The following is a 26464-nucleotide window of genomic DNA, read 5'->3' as shown; positions in this document are numbered from 1 at the left end:
TATAATATATTCCTACACATTCTGTGCATAGATGCTGGAAAGATAATAGGGGAAATGATTCATACGTTAAAAGAAACGGAATTTGAACTAGGATTGGCTAGACAAGGGAATCTGAGAAGTAATAGGGGTGTATTGTAACTACACAGCAGGTCTGTAATCAGTTATACACACACTCTGTGCTTCCAGACCAAGTATTAAGTGTGTAAATGGACATAATTTTCAGTAGGAATATGATATGTTATCAAGATATGATTTTCTTTTTAAAAATGAATTACAAATAGATGTATTGTTATTGTATAGTAATACAAAGTGAAAGCATTTGCCTTTAGGACTCATGGCTGTGCACACAGCTTTCTCATAAACTGGTGTAACTGTGAGAATAACTGTCTGCAGCTGCTGACCTCATGTGATCTGTTACTCTTACAGAGAAGGTTAAATGTGTTCATTTGCAGCCGGAAGCCATGTGGATTGTGGTAGTGGATGTAAGACTCATGTGACTCACAGGTGGATTATGGGTAACTGGAAATATGCCAGCTAGGATTTAGTGTATAAATAAGCCCAGTAGCTCCACAGTTGCCTTGCTGCATCTCAGATATCATATGACTGGGAAAAGAGGGAGAGGATGGTAATGTACAGAAATTATACTTTGCTTATGTCATTCTGATGACCAATACTTTATTATGTTTCCTGATATTGTTTATTTGAATGCTGATTATGATCCTGTTCTATGTAACACCCGCCCCCTCTGTTCCATCATGGCTGCCAGGCCTTGGCCATTATTACACTGCCCTGCTGTTCCAGTCAGTATGCACTACTGTCATCTGATCTGTCTCATGTTTTATTAACTCAGAAATTGTTCTTCTGAATGTGCTGTTATCATTTTCTGAAATGTAATAAATGTAGCTTTTCATGGAAACAACTCTCTGTCTATATTGTAATAGAGTGAAGGTTATCATACAAGATAGTGTGTTCCTATATGTGTCTTGTTCTACACCACAGCCTTTCTTTCATGATAACATGGACTGTAATAAATACTTGTCCTCACAATGACTGTGACTGTTTAGTTTGGCTCAGGCACAATACATGAGAAGGTGAGTCTGCAGCTCATCATTCAATTAGCAGACAGGATCTCTGTCGACAACCTCCCCTCCCTACAGGAGCTCCACAACAGCTGATGCAAAAAAGAACCAATAAGATTGCTACAGGCTGATAATGGGGAGCAACACAAAGAATAGGGAGCTGCTGCCCAAGGGAGCTGTGCATGAAAGAGGGGTTGCTATACATGAAAATGGAAAAATGGGGCTGCCCATGGAAGTGGAGACACAAAAAAATCATCCCCAGGGCAAAAAAAAAGTATAAATCGGTCTTGGCTAGCCCAGTGTAATGATGAACAGAACAATCTTCTCCAGCAGTAACAGTAATGCCACAACCACTAGAATCTTGAGCAGTGCATTACAGAGCTAAATATTTGTTTGTTACTGAGAATGCACTGTGCACACAGAACCCCAATGAACCTTTCTAACAAACTAAATATGTGCATTGTAATAAATACATATATATACAACAAGGCACAGTACAGAAGGTAGCAGGCTAGGAGCAAGGTCAGGACGGAATGCAAGTTCAGCAACAGATCAGCAGGTATAGGGACAGATCAGCAACAAGACCAGGGATCAAGATCAGAAACAGGAGCAGGGATGTCTAGAGTAGAGGCCTGCATCGGGTCAGGTACCCGCGGGTTACCCGAAATGCAGGTCGGGTTTGGGTACCCGTTTTGGATTCTAATCAGATTGCAGGTCGGGTCGCGGGTAGTTAAAGCAAGCATGCATGAGATAACTGTGTCTTTTGCTTCCCAAAATCTGTGATGGCTGCTGGAACCAGAAAACTTAATTACTTGTTTGCTGCTGCTAATCTTTAGGGCCCGTTCTCACTATGGCGATTAGAGGGTAATTCACGCTAATCGCCCAAGTGCCAGCGCTTTTTAAAGTGCTAGCGCAATTATATCTGAATGGCAGTGATCTCACTGCCACAATCGTGAAACGTGTTGCAACTTTTTCGCGGTTCTCGAGCATTTGTGTTACAGTGCTTAACCAAGCGCTGATCATGATCATCGGAAATCACAGAAATGTACAATGAGTTTACCACGCTGATGGTGGTTGACGCAGCCCTGTGGGGCACCTGTGTTGGTAGACCTTTCTTGGGAGGAGATGTTGCCCAGCTTGACGACCTGTGATCTGTTGGTCAGGAAGTCCATGATCCAGTGGCATAGGGTCGAGTGAACGTCAAGTGCCTCCAGGTTGTTCTGGAGGATGCGAGGGCAGATTGTATTAAAAGCTGAACTGAAGTCTGAAAGGAGTGGTTGCTATGTAAGTTCATGTCACGGCCTTGTCAGATATCAGATGGTTTAGACTACTTAATTTCCTGGCGCCAGGACATAAAATGGTTAACAGAACACACACAGACACAGAAGATGTGAGCACACAATGTACTAGTTCTTTACTTCAATTGCTTTCCTTATATCCTACTCAATGATCACGGGGAAATATGTTATTTATGACCTTCCAGGTGTCCCCATTTGGGGCACTTAGGGGTTTTGCCCAGCAAGAAGAATTTGACTATTCTCTACTTCATGCAGCCAGCTCTTCCTGCACAGATGTGTGTGGGTGGCTGATTGTTCTATAGACATTTTAATATCACTCTAATATCACATTGATCAGATACATGTATACTTGTATATGAAATGGATCTATATACTAATATATATATATATATATACATATATACCTACATATCCTTTCAAAGTCGAGTAGGAGAATTCTGGCGTATGAGTCAGGTTTATCCAGGTGATCACTGATGAGCTCAAGGCAGATGTTGATGGCATCGTCTGTGGACCTGTTTGCTCTGTACACGAACTGGTACGGGTCCAGTCGGGGTAGCGTGGAGTTCTTGAGTTCGGACAGGACTGCCTTTTCTAAGGTCTTCATGATGACCAATGAGGGCCACAGGTCTGTAGTTATTTAGGTCGGATATGCCCTGCTTCTTGGGGAGAGGGATGATTGTGGACCTCTTGAAGCATTTGGGGACTTTGCCCTCCTGTAGGGACTTGGCATAGATGGAGGAGAGGACAGGGGCTAACTGCTGCGAGCAAGATTTTAGGCATGCTGGTGACAACTCATCCGGGCCGGAGGTTTTCCTGGGTTGAGTGAGGCCAGCAGACGCCTGACCTCGGCCTCACTTGCCCTCAGTGGAGGTGGGCTCGATTCTAACTCAGCATCTGTGGGGGGGCCTAAGGTGTTGGGGGCCCGGCTGGTTCTGGTTGGTTCTTGAACCTGCAGTAGAATGCACTGAGCTCTTCGGCTAGCTTGATGTTTGGTGTGGCGTGCTGAGGGGGGGCTTATAATTGGTGGCAGACTCGAGCCCCTTCCAGACAGATCGTGGATCGTTTGAGCGAAGATTGTGCCTTAGCTTCTCAGAGTATTCTTTCTTGGCTGCCCTGAGTTCCCTGTTAAGGTTGTTCCTCGCTGCTCTATACTCGTCCAGGTTGCCTGACTTGTGCGCTGTTTCTTTGCGTCTCTACAGTTGCCGAAGTTTGTTTGAGAACCACGGTTTATTGTTCGGGTAGACTTTGAAAGTCTTGGTTGGAATGCAGGAGTCTTCACAGAACACGGTGTATGAGGCGACGTTGTCGGCCCACTCATCCAGATCTGGTGCTTCCAGAGCCCTCCAGTCGGTGCTGTCGAAGCAGGCCTGAAGTTGGAGCTTTGCCTCGCTTGACCACACTTTAGTTGATCTCCGGACTGGTTTCGTTGTCTCCAGTTTCCGTTTGTAGGTTGGAATCAGGAGGATGAGGCTGTGGTCCGAGGAGCCAAGTGCTGCAAGCAGAACTGCTTTGTATGCGTTTCTCAGGACTGTGTAGCAGTGGTCCAGGGTGTTCAGATTCCTAGTAGGGCAGTCAACATGCTGATGATAGCGCGGGAGCTCCTTGCGGAGGTTGGCCTAGTTGAAATCCCCCATGACAATGAACAGCACGTCTGGGAAGGACACCTCCCACTGTGTGATGGTGTCGCTGAGGTCGCTCAGGGCTTGTTTGATGTCAGCGTCTGGTAGTATATATGTCCCTGCAAGAACGAGGGAAGAGAACTCCCTAGGTGAGTATGAGGGTCTGCAGTTGACCAACAGAAGTTCGAGATTTGGCGAGCATTTCTTGGCGAGCACAGAACTGGAGGGACTCCATAGTGAGCTGATGTAAAAGCAGATGCCGCTTCCCTTCTTTTTTCTGGAGAGGGCGGTGTCGCGGTCAGCCCGGATAAGATTGAAGCCTGGGAGTTGGAGGGCATTGTCCGGGATGCCGTCGTGCAGCCACGTTTCCGTGAAGCAGAGGATTGGTGTGTGACTGCTGAGCTCTCTCTTGTAGCTGAGAAGACTGAGTTTGTCTAGTTTGTTTGGGAGGGAGAGGACATTTCCGGGGAGGACTAAGGGCATGGATGACCTTAGACCTTTCCTTTGAAGTCTGACTCCAGCTCCTGCTCGGCAACCTCTCCTGCGCTGTCTTGCCCTAGGGCTGTGGGTAGAGCCTGTGATCATTAGAGCATGGCTCCACACAGAGTTGTACAGGTGCCAGTCCTTGGGGTGTAAGGCAGAGTGTGCTTCCCAGGCGATAAGCTGAGACTTGCTGAAAGTGATGACGGGGGTGTTGGGTGGTGTGGTGCGTGCTGGAGTACCCATTTCATCTGCAGAGGAAGTGGCTCTGTAGTGCAACACAGTCCATCATCTGGGCAATGCGACACAGTCCCACATGAGCTATGCGATACAGTCCAATGCAATGCAACGCAGTCTCACATGAGCTATGCAATACAGTCCAACACATGAGCTATGCACCACAGACCATCATATGAGTAGTGCCAACACAGACCCTCCTGAGCAATGCTACACTATCCATCACATGGGCAATGCTACACAGTCCATCACATGGGCAAACAGTCCATCTGGGCAAACAGATCACCTGAGCAAACAGATGGGCAAACAGATCACCTGAGCAATGCATCATAGTCCTTCACATGAACACTGTAACACAGTCCATCCCGCCAGCCATGCACCACAGTCCGTCACATGAGGAGCAGTGCCAGACGGTCGGCCACATATGCAATGCAGCACAATCCCACACCTGAGCAATGCAAACACAATGAGCAATAGGGAAAGGATCATCGCATGGGCACCAAGCTGTGAGCACCCCTCAGGTTTGGAGCAGGGAGGCAGTGGGAAAGGTGGGGATCAACAGTAGTGCTCACCTGGTGGTGCTGTAGTTGAGGCTCTGTGTGCTGGTGGTGAGGGCAGATCGTCCTAGGAGGTTGCCGCAGCGTGAGTGGGCCCTGCGTGTGTTGGAACCCCTGCAGCAGAGTGCTTGGGGCCCCCGGCGGTGGAGATCAGCAGGCTGAGGCGGCGGTAGGGGCGAAGTCCGTCCTAAAGACCGTGGAGGGCGCAGCAGCGTGGAGCTGTGCTATGGAGATGTGTTTTTTCATAGCTGAACTAATATAATTTAGCCAAAAAAAAAAGGATCTTAAACACTTCGTGGGCTTTGGTTTGTGTATAAAAATAGGTTTTGCTTATTTTACACCCTTTCAATGAGACTACCAATGTGTATTTTATAATAAAATGGAAAAAGCAGGTCGCAGGTCTAGAGGCCCGAGGGTCGGGTACCAGATTCACCAGAAAGTGGGTAGCAAGGCTATGGGTGCGGGTCGAGTACAGGTTGCGGGTGCTGGTCTGAAAAATTAGACCCACGCAGGCCTCTAGTCTAAAGACTTGGGCCAAGTGGCACAAAGTTCTGAGTTGTTTTAGAGCTCTTAAAGTGTACCTGAGGCAAATGGGAGGAGAGGATCTTTACCTACCTAGGAATTCCTCCTGTCCTCTGTCTGCTCCTTCGCCTTCCTCTTGGTCCACTCCATGTCATCCCCATAAAGTCCAAGACTCGGCTTCATGTACCACCTGATTGGGCTTCCATTGCCTGAATCAATCTGAGCATGCATTAAGACTGCTTGCCCCAAATGCTCCCACTTATGAGAGCGATGAAGGAGGCATGTGGCCCAGAAAAGTGTTCCACAAACCAGCTAAATCAGCATCTTCACAGGAACACAACTGAGGAGACACAGAGCATGGCAAGGGAGCTGACAGACTACAGGGAGCTGGAGGAAGCCCCGCATGAGTATAAATCCTTAACTCTAATTTATGTCAGGGTTACTTTAAATAAAGAGGCCATACCTGCTGCATGATTAGGCCAGAGAGCCAGCACAGTACACCACCCGCAGATGGGCCAAAGCAATGCAACGTTTATATCCAAACAGGATGGGGCCATCTGCTGGCAGAAAGTGGCAGGACATGATTCCTAACAGTTTCATCAAGTAGCAGATGGCTCTCTCGCCTTGCAGCACCAGTTTCAGTGTGGACCAGGACACTATCTGCATAGAGTTTGTATGTTCTCATGTTTGTGTGAGTTTCCTCCAGACATTCCAGTTTCTCCCACATCCCAGAAACTGGAAAGGTAAAGGGTTCCCCCTAAATTGGCCTTAGACTATGATGGACTTGTAACTACAGCAGGATTGGCTTATGAGCCTTTCTGAGGGACAGCTAGTGACAACATTATATACTATGTAAAGTTCTGTGGAAGATGTCTGCATATATAAATACTAAATGGATTTGTGAGCCACCGTCCGATTGTCATATTGTTTGTGTTGGCTGCTATGCCAAATTGCCTTAAAAGCGTAACCTTATTTGGCAGATAAAATGTGAATCTGGTTACAAGGGATGGGTTCTTAAAGAGGAACTGTTGCGAAAATCTTAAAATTTAAAACACATACAAATAAGAAGTATGTTTCTTCCTGAGTAAAATGAGCCATAAATTACTTTTCTCCCATGTTGCTGTCACTTACAGTAGGTAGTAGAAATCTGACATTACTGACAGGTTTTGGGCTAGTCCATCTCTTCATGGGGGATTCTCAGCATGGCCTTTATTCTTTATAAAGACATTCTCTGAAAAGGATTTATACAATGATTCTTACCACTGGCCAACCTCCCTGCTCGCTGCACACTATTTTGGCAGTTGGACGTAGCAACTGCCATTCACTAAGTGCTTTTAAAAATAAAGAAAACTGTGAGAACCCCCCTATGAGAAGATGGCATAGTCCAAAATCTGTTGGTAATGTCAGATTTCTATTACTTACTGTAAATGACAGCAGCATAGGTGAAAAGTAATGTATGGTTCATTTTACTCTGAAAGAAATGTTCTTCTTATTTGTATGTGTTTTATATTTCAGATCTGATTAGTATTCTACTTTTTTTAAACTACTTAGCAGCGCTGCATTTTTTCACATTCGATGCATGATACACGTGACATGTAATGTAAGTCAACATAAATACATAAAAATCCCAATCAGTTTGTGTAAAATCACTTGTGATTTTGAGATTAATTAAATACTATTTCATGTAAATTAACTTTATTGGTATGCACTAAAAAAAATGCATACAAAACATACACAAAAAAAGGATCCACTGAAATTTCAGCCATTATTTGCAGAGAACAATAGTGAATGCTGCCTAATTGATTATTCACAGTCCTTGTAGCCCACATCTGATCACTATACTGAACACAATAGGAATAAAAACTGTAGAACCGATACATGAGGGTTACAGTTCCGTTATTCTCCACAAGATGGTGGTGTCACTTATTTACAGTATGCGGAATAGAAGACACAGACAGGAAGCCATAGATGAAGAGGGAGGAAGTAGATGAGACATTGCTGGGACTGGCAGCAGAAGAGGTAAAAGAGTATTTTATATTTACACCCAGGCCAGTAACCCTCATATCCCTCCCCCATCACCAGCAGCTGCTGTTACACACATACTGTATATGGATCAGTGAATATCTAGTGTATTCTTTATCCTCAGCTCCTCTACCAGAGGCATGTGAGCTGGAGAGTTCTGCACAGAATCTTATCTGTTCCTATCACTGCACTTCTCAGTACAGAGAGCTCTGATGTTCCTGACATCTGTTGGAGCCAATCTCCTAGCTTAGGAGTGAAAGCAACTCCTGCCACCACTGGGACCTCTTTGGTCTTCACCCTCCAGAATCGCTCTAGTTCCTCTCTCAGGTCCTGGTACTTCTCCAGTTCCTCATTCTCCTCCTTCTGATGTTGCTGTCACTTGGAGCTGCCACATCTGTCACCACTGTTGTCTCAGAGTAATTTGCCTCCTTAAAGATAACTGTAAGTTAAAAAATTCCCCAGGGGGTACTCGCCTCGGTAGAGGGAAGCCTCTGGGTTCTCTCGAGGCTTGCCCCGTCCTCCTCCGTCCCACGGCGGCAGGCAGCGATAAAGCTCCCCAAACGGCAGGGACGTCAGGGATGTAAATATTTACCTCCCCGGCTCCAGCGCAGGCGCTGTAGCGGCTCTCCACTCAGAAATAGGCGGAAATGTCCGATCTCTGTCGGGTCTGCTCTGCCGCACAGGTGCAAGTCTCCTGCTCTTGCGCAGTAGAGCAGACCCGACAGAGATCGGCTATTTCTGCCTATTTCCGAGCGGAGAGCTGCAACAGCGCCCCCGTTGGAACCAGAAAAGGTAAATATTGCACAGCCTGCCAAATTGTCGAATGTGCATTCCGTGGGCTGCAGCGAGACTGCCGTGAGACAGAGGAGGACAGGGGAAGCCTCGATAGGATCCAGAGGGTTCCCCCTACCTAGGTGAGTACCCCGTAGGGGAAGGTTTTTTCGTTACAGAGTCTCTTTAAAACAAGGTATTTGTGAGGTTTCAGCTTTAAGTGAGCAACCGTAGTTTCCCAAAATGCATCACTACTGAATATGCAGATTATGTCTTTATGTCTCTGAAGCCAGACATCCAGAACTGCTGGTGTATCAACCTGACATCCAGACAGCCTGTTGGTCCTCATCAGTATACTTTCCCTAGTGGACCGTTCTGGGTCACCCTGAGCTGCTTGAGTATTCTGTCACCACTGTTGTCTTCTGTTCCTTGTCTACTACCTTGATGGCTGGTTGATTGGCCAGAACCTGTCTGTCCATCTGTATGTAGACATTCTACAGCAGGGGTTCCCAACCTTTTTCAGCCCGGGGACCGCTATCCAGACCGAACTTTTCTCTGAGGACCGGTGGTGGGGGGAGAGGGTGGCGGCGGGAGCTGGGGTTGGGCATCAAACCCTCCCCCCATTTGCCCCATTATAGTTACCCCAGTATTGCTAGTATAGTTGCCCCAGTATTTCTAATATAGTTTCCCCAGTATAGCTAGTATAGTTACCCAAGTATATGTAGTATAGTTACCCCAGTATAGGTAGTATAGTTATCCCAGTATACCTAGTATAGTTGCCCCAGTATAGGTAGTATAGCTACCCCAGTATACCTAGTATAGTTGCCCCACTATAGGTAGTATAGTTACTCCAGTATAGAAAGTATAGCTACCCCAGTATACCTAGTATAGTCGCCCCAGTATGGGTAGTATAGTTACCCCAGTATAGGTAGTATAACTACCCCAGTATACCTAGTATAGTTGCCCCAATATAGGTAGTATAGTTACCCCAGTATAGGTAGTATAGTTATCCCAGTATAGCTAGTATAGTTGCCCCAGTATAGGGAGTATAGTTACCCCAGCATTGCTAGTATAGTTGCCCCAGTATTTCTAATATAGTTGCCCCAGCATAGCTAGTATCGTTACCCCAGTATACCTAGTATAGTTGCCCAAGTATAGGTAGTATAGTTACCCCAGTATACCTAGTATAGTTGCCCAAGTATAGGTAGTATAGTTATCCCAGTATACCTAGTATAGTTGCCCCAGTATAGGGAGTATAGTTACCCCAGCATTGCTAGTATAGTTGCCCCAGTATTTCTAATATAGTTGCCCCAGCATAGCTAGTATCGTTACCCCAGTATACCTAGTATAGTTGCCCAAGTATAGGTAGTATAGTTACCCCAGTATACCTAGTATGGTTACCCCAGTATCCCTAGTATAGTTGCCCCAGAATGGGTAGTATAGTTGCCCCAATATAGGTAGTATAGTTACCCTTTGTGCCTGCTCCCCCCGCGGTCACCACTCGTGTTACCTTTTGAGCTGGCGGCCGCTCCCTCTTTTATATTTATTCCCCAGCTACATAATCTTCTTTTAGCAGCTCGTCTCACAACAGCGCGGGAGCATCTTGCAGCTGCTGTGCAGAGTCAGAAAGCAGGGCAGCAGTTTCCATGTTAACGGCGATATACATTGCCGCTACAGGGAGCCGCTCTCCTGCTTCCTGACTCTGACTTCCTGACACGCGAGACGTGGCTGCGCTGCTGTGAGACGAGCTGCTGAAAGAAGATGCCAGATCCGCGGCCCGGAACAAAATGTCCCACAGCCTGGTAATGGGCCATGGACCGGGGGTTAGGAACCCCTGTTTTACAGGATCTTAGCCCTGTTCTCCTCTGTAACCTTCTGTGGAATCTCCTATCATTTGGGAGGGTTTATCCTGCATGCTGTGCAGATGTTCCTGTACACAATGCAAGCTACAGCATGTGGCTGTGCCATTCAGTGTATGCTGTGCCTGCCTGTGTCTTACACCACGGCTCTATGTGCTGGACTGTCCCTGAGGATTCTCTGTACAGCCTGCATCTTAGCTCTGATGTGGGTGATCTCCACTTCTATGGATCTGGTGCTTAGTGCCTTGTCTTGTTCTTTCACTTCAGGTTTACTGTAATATAAGGTATAACTCTCAGCCTCCACAATGCAGAGTGTGTGGCACATGTAACACTTCCCTACCTTAAAACAGCCCAGGTTCCTGCAGTCTAGATAATTTTCATGTTGTTCTCTCCCTACAGATAATGACATCTTATATGGATTACATCACCACATCAGTGAGGATGGACGAGGACTGGAGTCACATGACAGACAGGATATTAAACCTCACCCTGGAGATCATCTGCCTGCTGACCGGAAAGGTGAGACGGATTCTGGGAGGTCACATGACATCGGTCTTGTTAAAAACACATACTTGACCAGAGTGGTGGAAAAGAATGAGCCAGCAAGTACAAATTTGAACCTGCTAGTTGGTGGGCATGGGCCACGGCAGAAAGTGTTAATTCACCTATGTTGCCTCCTCTCGCCATTGTTCTGCACACTGCTCTCCATCTTCCTGACACCTCTTCCATCTGTGAAGGAGGAAGTGTCAGAAAGATGGAGAGCAGCATGCACCACAAGTGCTAGTGGCATAGGTGAAGAAGGAAGTATCAGGAAGATGGAGAGCAGTGTGCAGTGCAACTGCGAGGGTCAGCAACATAGGTGAGTTTAAGTGTACCTAAGGCAAAGCTCAGGTACAAAAACAGATACTTACCTAAGAAGAGGGAAGGCTCTGGTTCTTATAGAGGCTTTCTAGACCATCCTCCGGTCCCCATTGCCGAGGGCAAGCCTCCCAAAGATTACCAACAAGGACTTGTCAGAACAAACATCAGAGCTGCACTTCTCTTCAGGCACAAGTGCACTTGTACTGCGCCTGCTTCAGTTTGGGCTCACCTACGCTACAGCACGGCGCCGATGTTATAAAGAATCCTAGGCAGCAGCAAAGGAAAGCGAGCGAAGCTTTCTTCTCCATAGGTAAATATTTACTTTTTTTAATATGAATTAGGTTTCTGTTTTGTTTTTTTTACCACGTTTTGCCGCTACCTATGCTCACTAATACCCAGGTTCAGATACCTGCCTGCTCATACCTGATGGGGAGTAATATTGTGGGAGGGTCACATGACCTCACTTTCATCTCTATCAATCCGAGGGAGTGCTGGCTTTTTCCAGAAAGATGAGAGCCAGAGTCATAAAACACTTTAAAACACAAACCTAACCAAAGAGGTGAGGAGAATTCTGGGAGGTCACATACGATTGCTGGTGGTTTTTCAATACAGGGATTTCCTCCTGTGAAGTCTGGTGATCGGGTGACAATCACAGTTCCTCCACCTCACTTCCTGGTACCTGAGAGAAACATGAAGAAGGAGATTCTACAAGTCATCAACAAGATCACCGAGTTGCTGATGGGAGAGGTGAGCAGTGCTGGGAATTACTGGACATCTCCCAGTAATAGCAAGGGAGATGTCTGGATGGTGACTGTGTCGTGTGTGTCAGGTTCCTATAGGTTGTCAGGATGTCCCACCCTTCTCCTCCAAGGTGGAGTGGCAGAATGTAGAAGTACACAAAGACCTCTCCAAGGACATCATGATAGAGAACCAGCCACCCCTCACATCACAGAGTAAGTAGAGATTTTAATTACTTACAGAGGAGAGAGCAGTACTGGTGGTCCACCTAGATCCCCCATCATCTGATAAACACATAGAAACAATGAATGCAGTCAGTGTGTGTGTTTCCTACAGATGGATACAGTAACAGCAACCTACCAGAGAGATGTACAGGTCCTCTTTATTCCAAGGATTGTGCACAGGAAGATCACATCATCCCCCACCATTATCAGGTAAATGGAACTGAGGGTTTAAAGTATACCTGAAGTGAGGAAACTCATACTTACCTAATTAGAGGGAAGGCTCTGGATAATAGAGCCTTTCCAGTCCTCGGTCGCTCCCGTTGTTCCAGCGTCATTCCCAGTTGAAGTTACAAGACCAGTGGTGTCTTCAGTAATCCTTGGAAGCCTAGGGAAGTACGGGCATCCCTGAGATTTTCCTAAGATGGGCACATCCATACTGCGTATGCAGGAGCTCAGACTCGTGTATGTATGTATGGCTGCGCTCACCTGTGGAACGCGGAGTGCCTAAGTGGTTTTTAAGCTAGCAGGTTGAATAACTTCAACAAGGGGACAGTGTTAGGATGACGGGACGGAGGAAGGACCAAGAAGGCTGTATGGTATCTAGAGTCTTCCCTCTACATAGGTAAGTATCTAACCTTAAGCGAGCTTCCTCAATTCAGGTTCACTTTATAGCTCAAAAGTGACTCCAAACTTTACAAAATTATATTCTATGTAGTTTCAGTTTAACTCTTAAAATTCTAAACAGTCTTTGTCTTGATTTTTGAATTTAGGGTGTAGAATTTACTGATCTGAAAATTGAAAAGAAAGAAGAGACTCCTGTGAAATCTCAGCAACACTTTGAAGTAGAAGGTGGAGTAATAAAGTCGATAAAAAAGGAAGAAGAGACTTATTTGAGGAGTGATCAGCAGTGTATGGAGGAGGGTGACATGATGAGGACAATTAAAGAGGAAGAAGATAAGACATATGTGAGAGATGATTGGCTTTCCACAGAGAAAGATGAAATGCTAAGGACAAATATAGAAGATACGTATGTAAGAAGTGATCATCAACCTAAGGAAAATGACAACAAAATTATAACAATTAAAGAAGACATATGTTCTCTTAATATTAGAACAGGTGAGTTGTAATCCTCAAATGCTGAAATAAATTTCATTTTCTTCTGATGGTTAGACTGGAGTAATGGTAGATCAAATGTTTAAATTAAGGGCTACTGAGATCAGGTGAAGAGAAACAGGTTAATGAGGGGTTAAGAGAAGTTTTAGGTATAGGACAAAGTGAAGGATAGGGGCAGCTGAGGCATGAAATTTAGTACCAGGTAAGGTTGAGGCCCATCTCCATTCCTCAGTATAACATCATAGTGCCAACAAATGAGGAGGAGATACTGTACACCATATGAAAGGTCCATCTCCATTCCTCAGTATAACATCATAGTACCAACAAATGAGGGGGAGATACTGTGCACCATATGAAAGGCCCATCTCCATTCCTCAGTATAACATCATAGTACCAACAAATGAGGAGATACTGTACACCATATGAAAGGCCTATCTCCATTCCTCGGTATAACATCATAGTACCAACAAATGAGGAGGAGATACTGTACACCATATGAAAGGCCCATCTCCATTCCTCAGTATAACATCATTGCACCAACAAATGAGGAGGAGATACTGTACACCATATGAAAGGTCTATCTCCATTCCTCAGTATAACATCTTAGTACCAACAAATGAGGAGGAGACACTGTACACCATATGAAAGGCCCATCTCCATTCCTCAGTATAACATCATAGTACCAACAAATGAGGAGGAGATACTGTACACCATATGAAAGGTCTATCTCCATTCCTCAGTATAACATCATAGTACCAACAAATGAGAAGGAGATACTGTACACCATATGAAAGGCCCATCTCCATTCCTCAGTATAACATCATAGCACCAACAAATGAGGGGGAGATACTGTACACCATATGAAAGGTCTATCTCCATTCCTCAGTATAACATCATTGCACCAACAAATGAGGAGCAGATACTGTACACCATATGAAAGGTCTATCTCCATTCCTCAGTATAACATCATAGTACCAACAAATGAGAAGGAGATACTGTACACCATATGAAAGGCCCATCTCCATTCCTCAGTATAACATCATAGTACCAACAAATGAGGAGGAGATATTGTACACCATATGAAAGGCCCATCTCCATTCGTCAGTACAACATCATTATACCAACAAATGAGGAGGAGATACTGAACCGCTGGTGTATAGCAATCCTATAGCTTTACGTTTTACAGAGCCACACCCGCTTTTCAGACAGTAGGTAGAGCTTTTTGGTCTTTTTTAGTCCCCTATACTTTCCTAGTGGTTTTGGGTCACCCCAAGCTGCTTGGTTACTGTGTTCTGTTAAAGGGAGTCTGCAGCGATTCTGAAATAAAAAACAGCTGCTCACCTAAGGAGAGGGAGTGCTCTGGGTCCTATAGAGCAGTGTATTTTATGGAGATTTTTACTGTAAATTTTATCCGTGAAATATTTTCACTTGTTAGACTGTGTTTATACACATTGTAACAACATTGGAATGTAAACAAAGACATTGTTATCTACAGTTTGGATGCGTATTGAAGCTGAATAGCAGGACAAAGTGCTTTTGTTTAACTATTTCATTGATGTTCTGCTAAAAAAAAATTCTGGGATAGTAGCTATCAAGCTGTGAGGAATCTTTTAGAGCAAAGTAGAAATTCAGACCACTTTAAGCCGCCATCTGGAAATTAGGAGCGCAGGGTAAAGCTGAAGAACCGCTCACCCGGTTTCTGCAAAAGCCCCGACAGCATTATTTACTAATCCCCAGGCCACCATGGGGGAAATACAGTATTCATCTGCCAGCTATTGCTGGCGGCTGAATTACGCTCTTTTGTATAGTAATTTAAGCTCTGTCATTTTACGGCGCCCAAAGTACTGACTGTTGGGGACTATAGCCGTGTTTCATATTATGGCCTATGGCATCGCAGCCTGCATCCAAATATGCAGGGCCCTTTTTACCTGGCTCACTGTCCTCTACTTTTTTTCTTACTTTTTTTCTAGGGTAGGTCAATGAGAAGCAAATAATTTCAAGGTGATTTTGTATGCAAATTTATGCAGCTTGAAAATGGACCAATCGAATTTTACCTCAGCAGAATTTGATTGGTTCATTTTCAAGCTGCATAAATTTGCATACAAAATTTGCATAATGCCGCCTCACCTCAAAATTATTTACATTATTTACATTGACCAGCTTTACTTATTGCCACTTTCATTTTATTTTGACCCATCTGTCACAGGGCCCCTAGTGGCCGGACCGCACAATGCCTTTCAATCGGTTTCAGCACACAGACCATGCAAGCTGTGGTCACACTCGGTGCGCAGAAACCGCTTGTAATGATTAGCGGACCTGCTTCACAGGCTCTCATCCCTGAGTGTGGGACGCCAAGCGGGGCAGTGCGAATGGCAGAGCCCGCATGCTCGGCGGACTCGCCGCATGGTTGCTGCCCGTGGCGTCCCCTGTTCCTTCGCCGGCTCTCAGTCTCCGCATGACGCGCGCACGCGCGAGGAGACAAGAACTTTATGCCTCAAGACGGGGAGTCAGCTGACCAGGCCGGTCAGCTGACTCCAGCAGCTCTTTGGATTGGCTGGGGCTCTGGGGCGATGCTGGGTAGCTCTCGGGCTACATATAGAGCTTGCTTGTCAGTAGCAAGTTGTCTGCTGTCGTGAATACATTTTGTGTTAGCGCTCAGACCTTAGTCCAGTTTCCTAGGTGTTGACACCAAGGACGTCACACCTTAGATTAGGATTGTATTTGTATATTTACCTGTGTTTTGACTCTGGCTATCCCTGACTACTCTTGACTCTAATCGCTCTTGTACTTCTGCCTATCTGATTCAAGTTGCCGACCCTGCCTGTTTACCGACTCTGAATCAGCCTTCCGTTTCTGTACTGCTGCCGCCTTCTCTGTTGCCGAACCTCTGCTTGTCTGTCCTTTCTCCCTTCAGTGGAACTTCTCCCACTGTAGGGTTCTCTCTGAGGCTTGCCTCTCTGAGACGCCTGCCCTAGCAGACGATTACTGCCAGTGGCCGAGATTTCTCTTTTTGCCCGGTTTGAGGATCTCACACACGGGGTTCCCATTCAGAGGTAACCACACCTCTGAGGAATTGCCGTGTGGTGGATATTTCCACTGATCTTGTGAATTCTTACTGTCGCTATTGTCTTTTACTGTATTAGGTGTCCAGAGGTTAGTTACACTTGTATTATTGGTGATTCTGCAGATCATCAATAATCAGGTGACATCTGTATTCTTGGTGATACTGCAGATCACCAATAATCAGATTCTCTCTGTTTGCTGACACCAATCTTTACACCGCTGGAATCTTGGCAGCAGACCGACTAGAAGGGAGCCTTTGAGATACGGTAATTACAAATTACACACTATTTCAGGGTATAACTACCACCACCTCTGTTACCTTGGATAGAGGAGCCCACTGACTGGCTGATTCTAGACCTGCAAATAAAAACGGTTAAACACACTCTATTCTGTCTAGCTAGCAACAATAGTAGCGACTCTTCAGAGACCTGGGTTCAGTTTGTGCTGCTGAATAGCAGGGTAGCTGGATAAATAAAGGACTTTTAGCGTTGTTTATTAAAAATGCAACATAAATAATTAATATATACAGACAATCGTTAAAATCAACAATTATAGAAACATTAATAGCCAGTATGAAGATAAAAGGGAGAAAATACTTAGAGTTCGTGGAAATATGTCCTTCTGGGAAAACTCATTAAGTTCTTGGTTTCAGTTCAGTTCAGTAGCAAAGTTCAGACAAGCCGGATGCCAGCATGTCCTCAAGCTGGCAAGGCTATAATCAGGAGGATTTTTCAAGGTGGAGGACACTGAGTTTGGGTCCTCTGCCATTCTTATGCCCCTGATCCAGTAGGAGGGAGTGAGGGCGGGAGCCACGCACCCCCTTAGAATATGAGATGAGTCCTCCCCTTGTCCTGGGGACCAGAAATCATATCTAACCATATATGGGCTCTATCTCACAGAACCGTACAGGTCAGGGCAGATTTACTAACATTTTCAGATTTGTCCCGATTTACCCAGCACCCTGATACCAAACATGAGGGGGTAGGACCTCTGTGGTATCACCAAGGCACTTTCGAACTGCCTACCTGACAGTCTTTACCTCAGAATGTTCTGAAACTTTTTCAGTACCAGCGCCAGACCAGGCCCAGCATGCTCTGTGAGTTTGGATGGCCTGCCAGCCTGGCAATACAGGAAATATGACACATATAGCAGTTTATGGAATATTATTTACATCTAGGAGTTACAGCAGGTCAGTTCTAGGCGAAGGCTCTTTGAAGCTAGGACAGCAGGCTACGTGTCGGCTTCCCTGCTGTGATCGGGGCCGGGGAATCTCACTCTCCTTCCTCTAAATTGGTTCTGTCAGGCTACCTATCTGACTTCATCTAATGGATGGGCCCTTAGCACAGCTGGATGCCTGGGACACTCTGCTGAAGGCTTCCTGCCATTTGGTGAAAGGAAAAAACTGTCTTTTAAAAGAAGGAATGTCATTTTCTGATCGCTGCAATGACTTGGCAAATCTAACCAAGGAAGCGATTAGAAAATCTACTGTAAATCTTCCAGATTCGCCTGCGTTTCTCACGGCTGTTCCGTGACACCATCTCCATTTTATAGCTCTGGGAAGGTGACAACCAGGTGTGTGTGTGTGTGCGTGTGTGCGTATGTATATATATATATATATATATATATATATATATATATATATATATGACCTGTGAATGTAGAGCTGAAAAACATAATTAGACTAATATACAATTACTAATGAAAATGTAATTTCCAAACAGATGGGCATGCTGTTAGGAAGTCTTCAGAGGGACATCTTCATCCAAGGAATACGGCAGCGATGTCACATCATGCGCGTCACACAGGCGTCCATGCTTTCTCATGTTCAGAGTGTGGGAAAGCTTTTACTCATAAAGGAAACCTCCGTAGACACCAGAGAAATCACACAGGCATCCATTCTTTGTCATGCTCAGAGTGTGGGAAAGGTTTTAATGACAAAAAAGACCTTCTTAGACACCAGTTAAGCCACACAGGCGAGCGGCCTTTTTCTTGTTTAGAGTGTGGGAAATGTTTTGCTCAGAAATCAAGCCTAGTTAGTCACCAAAGATTTCATACAGGTGAGCATCCATTCTCATGTGCAGTGTGTGGGAAAGGTTTTGGTAGGAAAGGATCACTGTTAGTACACCAGAGAATTCACACAGGTGAGCTCCCATTCTCATGTTCAGAGTGTGGGAAAGGGTTTGGTTGGAAAGGACACCTTCTTATACACCAGAGAATTCACACAGGTGAGCTCCCTTTCTTATGTTCAGAGTGTGGGAAAGGTTTTATTAGGAAAGGAGACCTTCTCACACACCAGAGATTTCACACAGGGGAACGTCCATTCTCTTGTTCAGAGTGTGGGAAACGTTTTTTCCGTAAAGGTGACTTTCTCATTCACCAGATGAGTCACACAGGCGAGTGGCCATTTTCGTGTTCAGAGTGTAGGAAAGGTTTCTCCCATAAAAGGAAGCTTCTTGCACACCAGAGAATTCACACAGGTGAGCGTCCTTTTACATGCTCAGAGTGTGGGAAATCTTTCAGAGCCAAAGGAGACATTGTGAGACACAAAAAGATTCACGCAGCTGAGCGTCCTTTTGCATGTTCAGTGTGTGGGAAATCTTTCTGTACGAAAGGAGACCTTGGCAGACACACAAAGATTCATGCAGCTGAGTGTCCTTTTGCATGCTCAGAGTGTGGGAAAAGCTTCTCAATAAATGCTCATCTTACTGCTCACCAAAGAAGCCACACAGGTGAACATCCGTTCACATGTACGGAGTGTGGCAAATGTTTCACCCAGAAAAGGAGCCTTGTTATACATGTAAGACGACACACAGGTGAGCGGCCTTATGGATGTGCAGAGTGTGGGAAAAGCTTTATAGAGAAAAGGCAACTAAATAGCCATCAGAGAGATCATGACACTTGATTGACATTAAAATGATTATATTATTATTATTTTTAATTTATATAGCACCAAGATTTTCTGTAGTGTTGTACAAAGTACAAAACTAAATAAGAATGGGGAGCATAGGTACATAAGAAGTTCAACATACTGTACATTCAGGACATCTAGGGATACAAGTACAGATACAGACAATTGATGTGTAGTTTGAAAAATATCAATACTGATAATGATTTGAGAAAATGCACTAAAACAGGAAACACAAGGGAGAGGTCACTGCCCTTGCAAGCTTACAATCTAGAGGGTAGTGGTTGGAGACACTGGGAGAGTAAAGGAATGGGTTAGGAGATGTAGCAGTGAGCTTTAACTTTTACCTATAACAAATTATACAATTGCTTGAACAGGAGTGTCTTGAGCAGGCTTGGAGCAAGATGTATAGGCTGTGGGAGAGCATTCCAAAGAAAAGGTAACACTCGTGAGAAGTCCTGGATGCGAGAGTGAGAGGAGGTGACCAAGCTGAAGGACAAAAGAGTCTCTTGGGAGGAGCAAAAAGTAATGAGTGGAATTGTTGAATTTCTCCTTACTAAGTTAGCTGATAGAGGCTTTGGAAAGTAAATAATAGGCCAGTACAGTGGCCACACCTTTTAATCTTGGGCATTAGCTGCCCAGTTTCTCTATACCTAACCCTATTGTAACCCTGACCCCAGCAAGCTGCCTTGCCATGATGATGGAGAGTTTGTGCCATGTAGTCACGTTTTTAGTCCCATCACTAGAATCATATGACCAGCTGTGGTGACAGTAGGAACACAATGAGGGAGCAAGGGGTGGGCATAGTGAGGGAGAATTGGGTGGGCACAGTGAGGGAGGCATTGGGTGTGCACAGTGAGGGAGAATGGGGTGGGCACAGTGAGGGAGGAAGGGGCGAGCACAGTGAAGAAGAATGGGGTGGGCACAGTAAGGGAGGAAGAGATGAACACAGTGATGAAGGAAGGACTGGGCACAGAAAGAATGGGCTGGGCACAGTGAGGTTTGAAGGGGTGGGCACAGTGTGGAAGGAAGCGGCAGGCACAGTGAGGGAGAAAAGGGTGGGCACATTAGGCAAGGAGGGGCTGAGCACAGTGAGGAAGGGGTGGGCACAGAGAAGGAGGAAGGAGCAGAGTGTTGAGAGAGGAAGGGGTGGGCACAGTGAGGGAGGAGCGGCCGGGTATAGTAAGGGAGGAAGGGGCAAACATAGTAAGGAAGGAAGGGGCATGCACAGTGAGGAAGGAGGTAGTGGTCACAATGAAGGAGGAAGTGGCAGTCATAGTGAGGGAGAGGTGGGCACAGTGACGGAGGAAGGGGCGGGCACAGTGAGGAACGGATGAGTATAGTGAGCGAGAAAGGGGTGGGTACCGTTTATAACTCATGGCTTGCTCCATTCCAGATATTATATAATGTGGCTGGGAAAAAAAATAGAGAGGATGGTCATGTACAGAAATGATACTTTGCTTATGTAGTTCTGATGACCAATACTTTATTATGCTTCCTGATATATTTTCTTTAATAGCTGATTAAAACCCTGTTCTAAGTAACACCCACCTCCTCTGTTCCATCATGGCTGCCAGACCTTGCCCATTATTACGCTGTTTTGCTGTTCCAGTCAGTATGCCCTGCCGTCATCTGATCACTGTGTCATATGTTTTGACAAGATTATCTAATAATTGATTCTTTGAATAAGCTGTAAGCATTTTACATGTATGTGAATGTAATAAAGATACTTTTTTATGGGGACAAATCTCTGTCTATATTGTTAGAAAGTGAAGGTTATCATAGAAGATAGTGTGTTCCTATATGTGCCTTGTTCTACACCACAGCCTGTCTGTCAGCTCCAACCAGTCTGGCCATTCTCCTCAGAGGAGGGACAGTTAGTGACAGGAATTATTACAGCTCCCTTATGACATTTTAGCAGTGCAACCAATGGGAGGACAGTTCTTGCTGGTACTTCAGTTCCCAACACATACTGTGCAAAATATTAATGGCATAACAACTTCTATCACTTTCCTTCAGGAGTCAAGTTCAATGGATATTCTGCACTCCCCTGGGATAGGGATGACTGACTGCACCACAACAATGTCCATAAACTATTGCAAACAAGGCATTATTAGGTGTTCAACTTTCATTTAAGCAAATGGCATCAATCGTTTTGAGACCTTTCAGTCTCTTCCTCGGGAAATACAAGTCTGAATTCATCTAAAGGTGCATTTGGGCCACAACAATGGCATCCTTAAGCAATGTGTTCAGTCCATCGACTGAACACCAGAGTGAACACCAAACACCAGAGGGAACACCTCACTTTTAGCGAGTGCCTGGATGCCATTGTTGTGGCCTAACCGCAGCTTTAGATGAATTCAACAGACTTGCATGCTCCAAGAAAGAGACCACAAGGTCTCAAAACTTTGGTTGATGTCATCTGCTTAAAGAACATCCGAGGTAAAGAAACTATACTAGCTTTTAATGCCACAGACAACAACACTGCAACATTACTCACACTCCATATAGCAGTTTGATATCACCGCATGATACAATACAGGCAAACTAGTATAAACATACTGCCAAAGAAGTGCAGGTGGTCCTAGTCCAGAGGCTACTATAACCACAGCATTACAAGCTGATCACTTAGTTTTAGTTTGTGGAATGAAATCCAATGCCACCATATCTTCTTGAATTTTTTTATGACACTTCTTATATACACATTTCAACAAAACTAGGTCCCTGTGGACATATGATATCCAGTCTCTTTTCAGAGAAGGTGTGCTGTGCTTTTATTTTAAAATAATTATTTTCTGGGCATAGGCCACTACCGACCTAAAGGCCACCATCCTGGGAAAGGTGAGTGCATCATCATCCAGGTGGCCAAGCAATAGGGCTGCAGGGGTTAGAGGAACAGAAATGTTAAATACTTTTTATAGCTCGGCCTGAACCAGGGACCAGTAATGCTGTACCAATGGACATTGCCAGACATTGGACATTGCCAGACCACATGAATTAAGTCAGTGCTAAGTTAAGAGCACCTCTTACACCACAGGCCAGTGGCATTAGGGGCCATCTTTCGCAGCTTGGATAAGGAGGTATAACTCCTATGCAGGAATTTGAGGGAGATCAACCAGTCGTGAGCTGCGATGGGTACTACATAAAAGTATCCAAGTACCGCCTGCCACACTTCTTCTGTTAACTCTGGGATGTCCACCTGCCATTTAGGCAACAACCTAGCCATGTTATGCCTGTCCTTGGCAGGGAACATTGGATAAAATACTGATATGACATTCTACTTCCTGCTTAGAAATGTCTTCCTTGTTGGCATGGGATTTCATCACAAGGTCCCGGCACCCAGTCCAAAAATATGCTGCAATTGCAAATATCTGTATTGCTTGTAAGGAGGAAGGTGAAATTCTCGTTTGAGGGCTGCAAAAGATTTAAGGGAATTATTTTCGACTATCTGATTTAGCTTGACAATTCCCACACCAGGCTAGAGTCTGGGGTCTGGTATGGATAGGAATTCCGGGAGCTTGTCATTATGCCACACCATATATGGGGAGATTTGACCTGGAGACCGGTATAACCTGTTCACTTTTTCCCAAATGTTGGAGGAAGCAAACATATTTTGGTGTAGCCCGTGGTATGTTTCGACTCCCTCTAAAAGGTAAGCTATACAAAGCTGTGTATAACTCCATAATTTCAGCTTCTAGCGCTACTGCAGGGTTTAGAGGGGACTGTTCAAACCACCAACTAACAGAGATCAGGGCTGCATGGCAGTGACTTGTGGATTAGTATTTAGTATCCCCGGCATAGGAGTGAGTTGCATTGGTAGTACAGCCCATCCCATGACTTCTTGAGTGCAGGGACCTTACTGCCACACAAGTGGGCATCACTAAGGATACAAATATGGGAACTAGGATAGCTTTCTAAATAAAGACAAGAGACCGATTGAATTTTGAGTTTTGTCCTCTGACGTCCCACATAATTACCTTTGTCATAGTATTGCTTAATTACATTTAGATATAGAACATGGGACACCTATTTGTATATTGAAGGGATTTCTGGGTGTAATCAACTGGGTGTGGACTCCTATTTGTATTTTGAAGGAATTTCTGAGTGTAATCCACTGGGTGTGCACCTAGACCAGGGATATAGCAACAATTTACAAACCATAAACATAACAGAAACGTAACCTGACAAAGGCATGGAACGCCGAAACGTGTCGTAATGCCACCAGCGCACTGAGGTCCAGCGGTGGGGCTCCCAGGACTCCTTTCCATCCAGTCCACAATTCCACGAACGGCTGTTGGCCATGGCGCTTTGGGGCTGCACCCACCCAGGACAAACAGAAGGGCTTTATACCCATTTACACACTTGTTTTTACTTCTACACAGTAAGGGCTCGATTCAGTAAACGGTGCTAACCCAGTTAGCACGCCTAAAGGCTTTGGGCATGCTAACTAGGGTGCTAAGTAGTTAGCACATACAAACTACTTAGCACCGTAGTTAGCACATGCAAACTTAGCACCGTAGTTAGCACATGCAAACTACTTAGCCCTGTAGTTAGGACATGCAAACTACTACTTAGCACCGTGTTAACTAGAGTGCTAATCTCCATGGTTAGATACCCCTGGTCTTGCTAATTATGATCTTGTAAAAGATAGAATATTTGGAAATTTAAATCCAATCTGAGCTCTATATATTATGTGACGATCATTATATTATTGTTAACAATACCTCTCATCTTCCACAGTGATAATTGATGCTGAAGCTACTGTTGGCAAAGTTATGAGGCGCACTGCTACACTGCATATTCTGTCATATGTTCCTTTTCTTTGTTGAATAAACACTGATTTTTAAAAAAAAAAAAAAAAACTAGGGTGCTAAGTAGTTTACATGTGCTAACTACGGTACTAAGTAGTTTACAGGTGCTAACTACGGTGCTAAGTAGTTTACATGTGCTAACTACGGTGCTAAGTAGTTTGCATGTGCTAACTACTTAGCATGTGCAAAGCATGTTAGCACATGCAAAGTGGCTTTTCACTGGCGTGCTAACACTTAGCACCCTTTTCTGAATCAAGCCCATAGTGTAATTTTATTTGCGCATTGTTACTAACAAAATGTTATCACACGACGGAGCGCTCCTCCTCTTTTGTGTTTTTCCTGCCTGAGTCCACCCCACAGCCAGGTTCCACAGGAGCTGCCAGTGTGTGATGACCTCACAGATCTGCCGATCCCTTTTACCTGACCCAGCAGCACAAGATTTTACATCTCTTGTACTACCAGCACAAATCCCTCCCACACTAACAGTAACGCTACAACTACTGGAACGCTGAGCAGTACACCACAGAGCTGAATGCATGTATAATTACCGTGGTGTAACACATAACACTCTCATCTTCCAGTGCTGGGTCCTCAGTTCTAGTCTTGTCCAGGACACTACAGTATATGCATGGAGTATGTATGTTCTCATGTTTTTCTGGGTTTACTCCAGTTACTCCACTTTCCCCCCACATTCCATAACATCCCAAAACATATTGGAAAGGTAATTGGTTTCCCCCAAATTGGCCTTTGACTATGATGGGCATGTGACTATGGTATTATTGAATTATGAACCCTTTGATAGACAGCTAGTGGCAAGATTATATACTGTGTAAAGCTCTGTGGAAGATGTCTGCACTATATAAATACTAAATGAACTCATCATGAGCCACCATCTGTTTGATTGTGGTATTGTTTGTGTTGTCTGTTCTGCCAAAATGCATTGTAAGTGTAATGCTTATTTGGCTGATAAAATGTGTATCTGGTTATAAGTGTTGGGAGTACTTAAACTGTAACCAAAGATTGAACTTTATCCCAGTCAGTAGCTGATACCTTCTTCCCATGAGAAATCTTTACCTTTTCTCAGACATCACCAGGGGGCTCTGTATGGCTGAAATTGTGGTGAAACCCCTCCCACAGTGTGATGTCAGTACCTAAGTGCTTTCACTTGTTGTCTGCCTATGCCTTGATAAAGGGGACATGATTGGCCTCGAAATGATCGTCGGCTGAGACGATTTGGTGTGTATTATATGTGTGCATTGGAACAATAAAAGCACGTTGTTCCTTGAAGACTGTGGATCCCTCTTTTGACTGTTAGTACCTTAGTGCTGACATTACACTGTGGGAGCCTTGTTGCATTATGGGATTCCAACTGCCAAAAAAATCAGCATCTCTTTCCACAGTCATCACCTGCCAGCAGTAAAAATGTCACCATGTGGTAAATGTCAGAATGTAAATCAGGGAGAGGAAAGGTTTTACAATGGGCAAACACTGACTAAATCATTTATACATAATTATTGTAAAAACTAAGCACTTTTTACATGACATTGTTTTCACTGCATTTCCTCTTTAACCACCTCCCGACCGCCTAACGCAGGATGGCGGCAAGAATGTGGCTCTTTCAGGTCTCAGCAACGCCAAATGGCGTTATCTCATGAGGAGTGAGATTAGACGTGAGCTCACACGAGCTCCCGTCACTGTAAACAGCCATGCCCATTGATCAGCCTGTCAGCGGCTGATCAGCGCTGGCAGGCTGTGTTGTTTATTTATATAACAAAATGTACTGTATTTATATAGCACTGACATCTAACGCAGCGCTGCACAGAGTATTGCCTTGTCACTTAAATGTCCCTCGGAGGGGCTCACAATATAATCCCTGACATAGCCATATGTCTATGTATGTGTAGTGTAGTGTATGTAATGTAGTGTAGGGCCAATTTAGGGGGGGTATTAAAAAATGCAAACATTTCACTTTCTTTCGCAAACATTTTTAATTTGGGTGATAAGTTGTATGACTGAGCAATAAGCCATTAAAGTTGTGAAGTGCTGAATTGTAAAAGATGGCCTGGTCACTATAGGGGGGTATAAACCTCTGGTCCTCAAGTGGTTTAGGTAAGTTTTGCAATGTAATAATGTTTATATCATCACATCACATGTCCTTTCAGGTATGTTATGAATTTTACATTTACTTTTACTCTGAGCTTGGGGTTTGTCACACACTACAGACGTTCGTGTGGTTTGTGCTTTTGGGGATTCACGTTTCCCACTCATTTAGTGTTGATGGCATTACTTTTACATTGTGTTGTTG

General features: G+C 44.7%; 1 protein-coding gene across 1 annotated transcript; it reads left to right on the top strand.

Annotated features, from left to right (window-relative positions):
• The first annotated feature begins 7760 nt into the window (after positions 1–7760).
• On the top strand, positions 7761–20139 carry LOC137536999 (zinc finger protein ZFP2-like). Its single transcript, XM_068259159.1, has 7 exons — positions 7761–7811; positions 10844–10963; positions 11918–12052; positions 12135–12258; positions 12380–12477; positions 13038–13383; positions 18165–20139. Exons 1-7 carry the CDS (start codon positions 7761–7763, stop codon positions 19343–19345), a joined length of 2055 nt encoding a protein of 684 aa, XP_068115260.1. The 3' UTR covers positions 19346–20139.
• Positions 20140–26464: the final 6325 nt, after the last annotated feature.

This window comes from Hyperolius riggenbachi, chromosome 10 (assembly GCF_040937935.1).
Source record: "Hyperolius riggenbachi isolate aHypRig1 chromosome 10, aHypRig1.pri, whole genome shotgun sequence".
Classification (NCBI taxonomy): Eukaryota; Metazoa; Chordata; class Amphibia; order Anura; family Hyperoliidae; genus Hyperolius; species Hyperolius riggenbachi.
This window is presented reverse-complemented; position numbering and strand designations above follow the sequence as displayed.

Bases quoted from the DNA above. Each gene is read 5' to 3' on its own strand.
- LOC137536999 (XM_068259159.1), top strand. From the start codon at position 7,761: ATGAAGAGGGAGGAAGTAGATGAGACATTGCTGGGACTGGCAGCAGAA. The intron at 12,053-12,134 runs GTGAGCAGTGCT...CGTGTGTGTCAG, and splicing joins CCGAGTTGCTGATGGGAGAG to GTTCCTATAGGTTGTCAGGA. The intron at 12,478-13,037 runs GTAAATGGAACT...TTTTGAATTTAG, and splicing joins TCATCCCCCACCATTATCAG to GGTGTAGAATTTACTGATCT.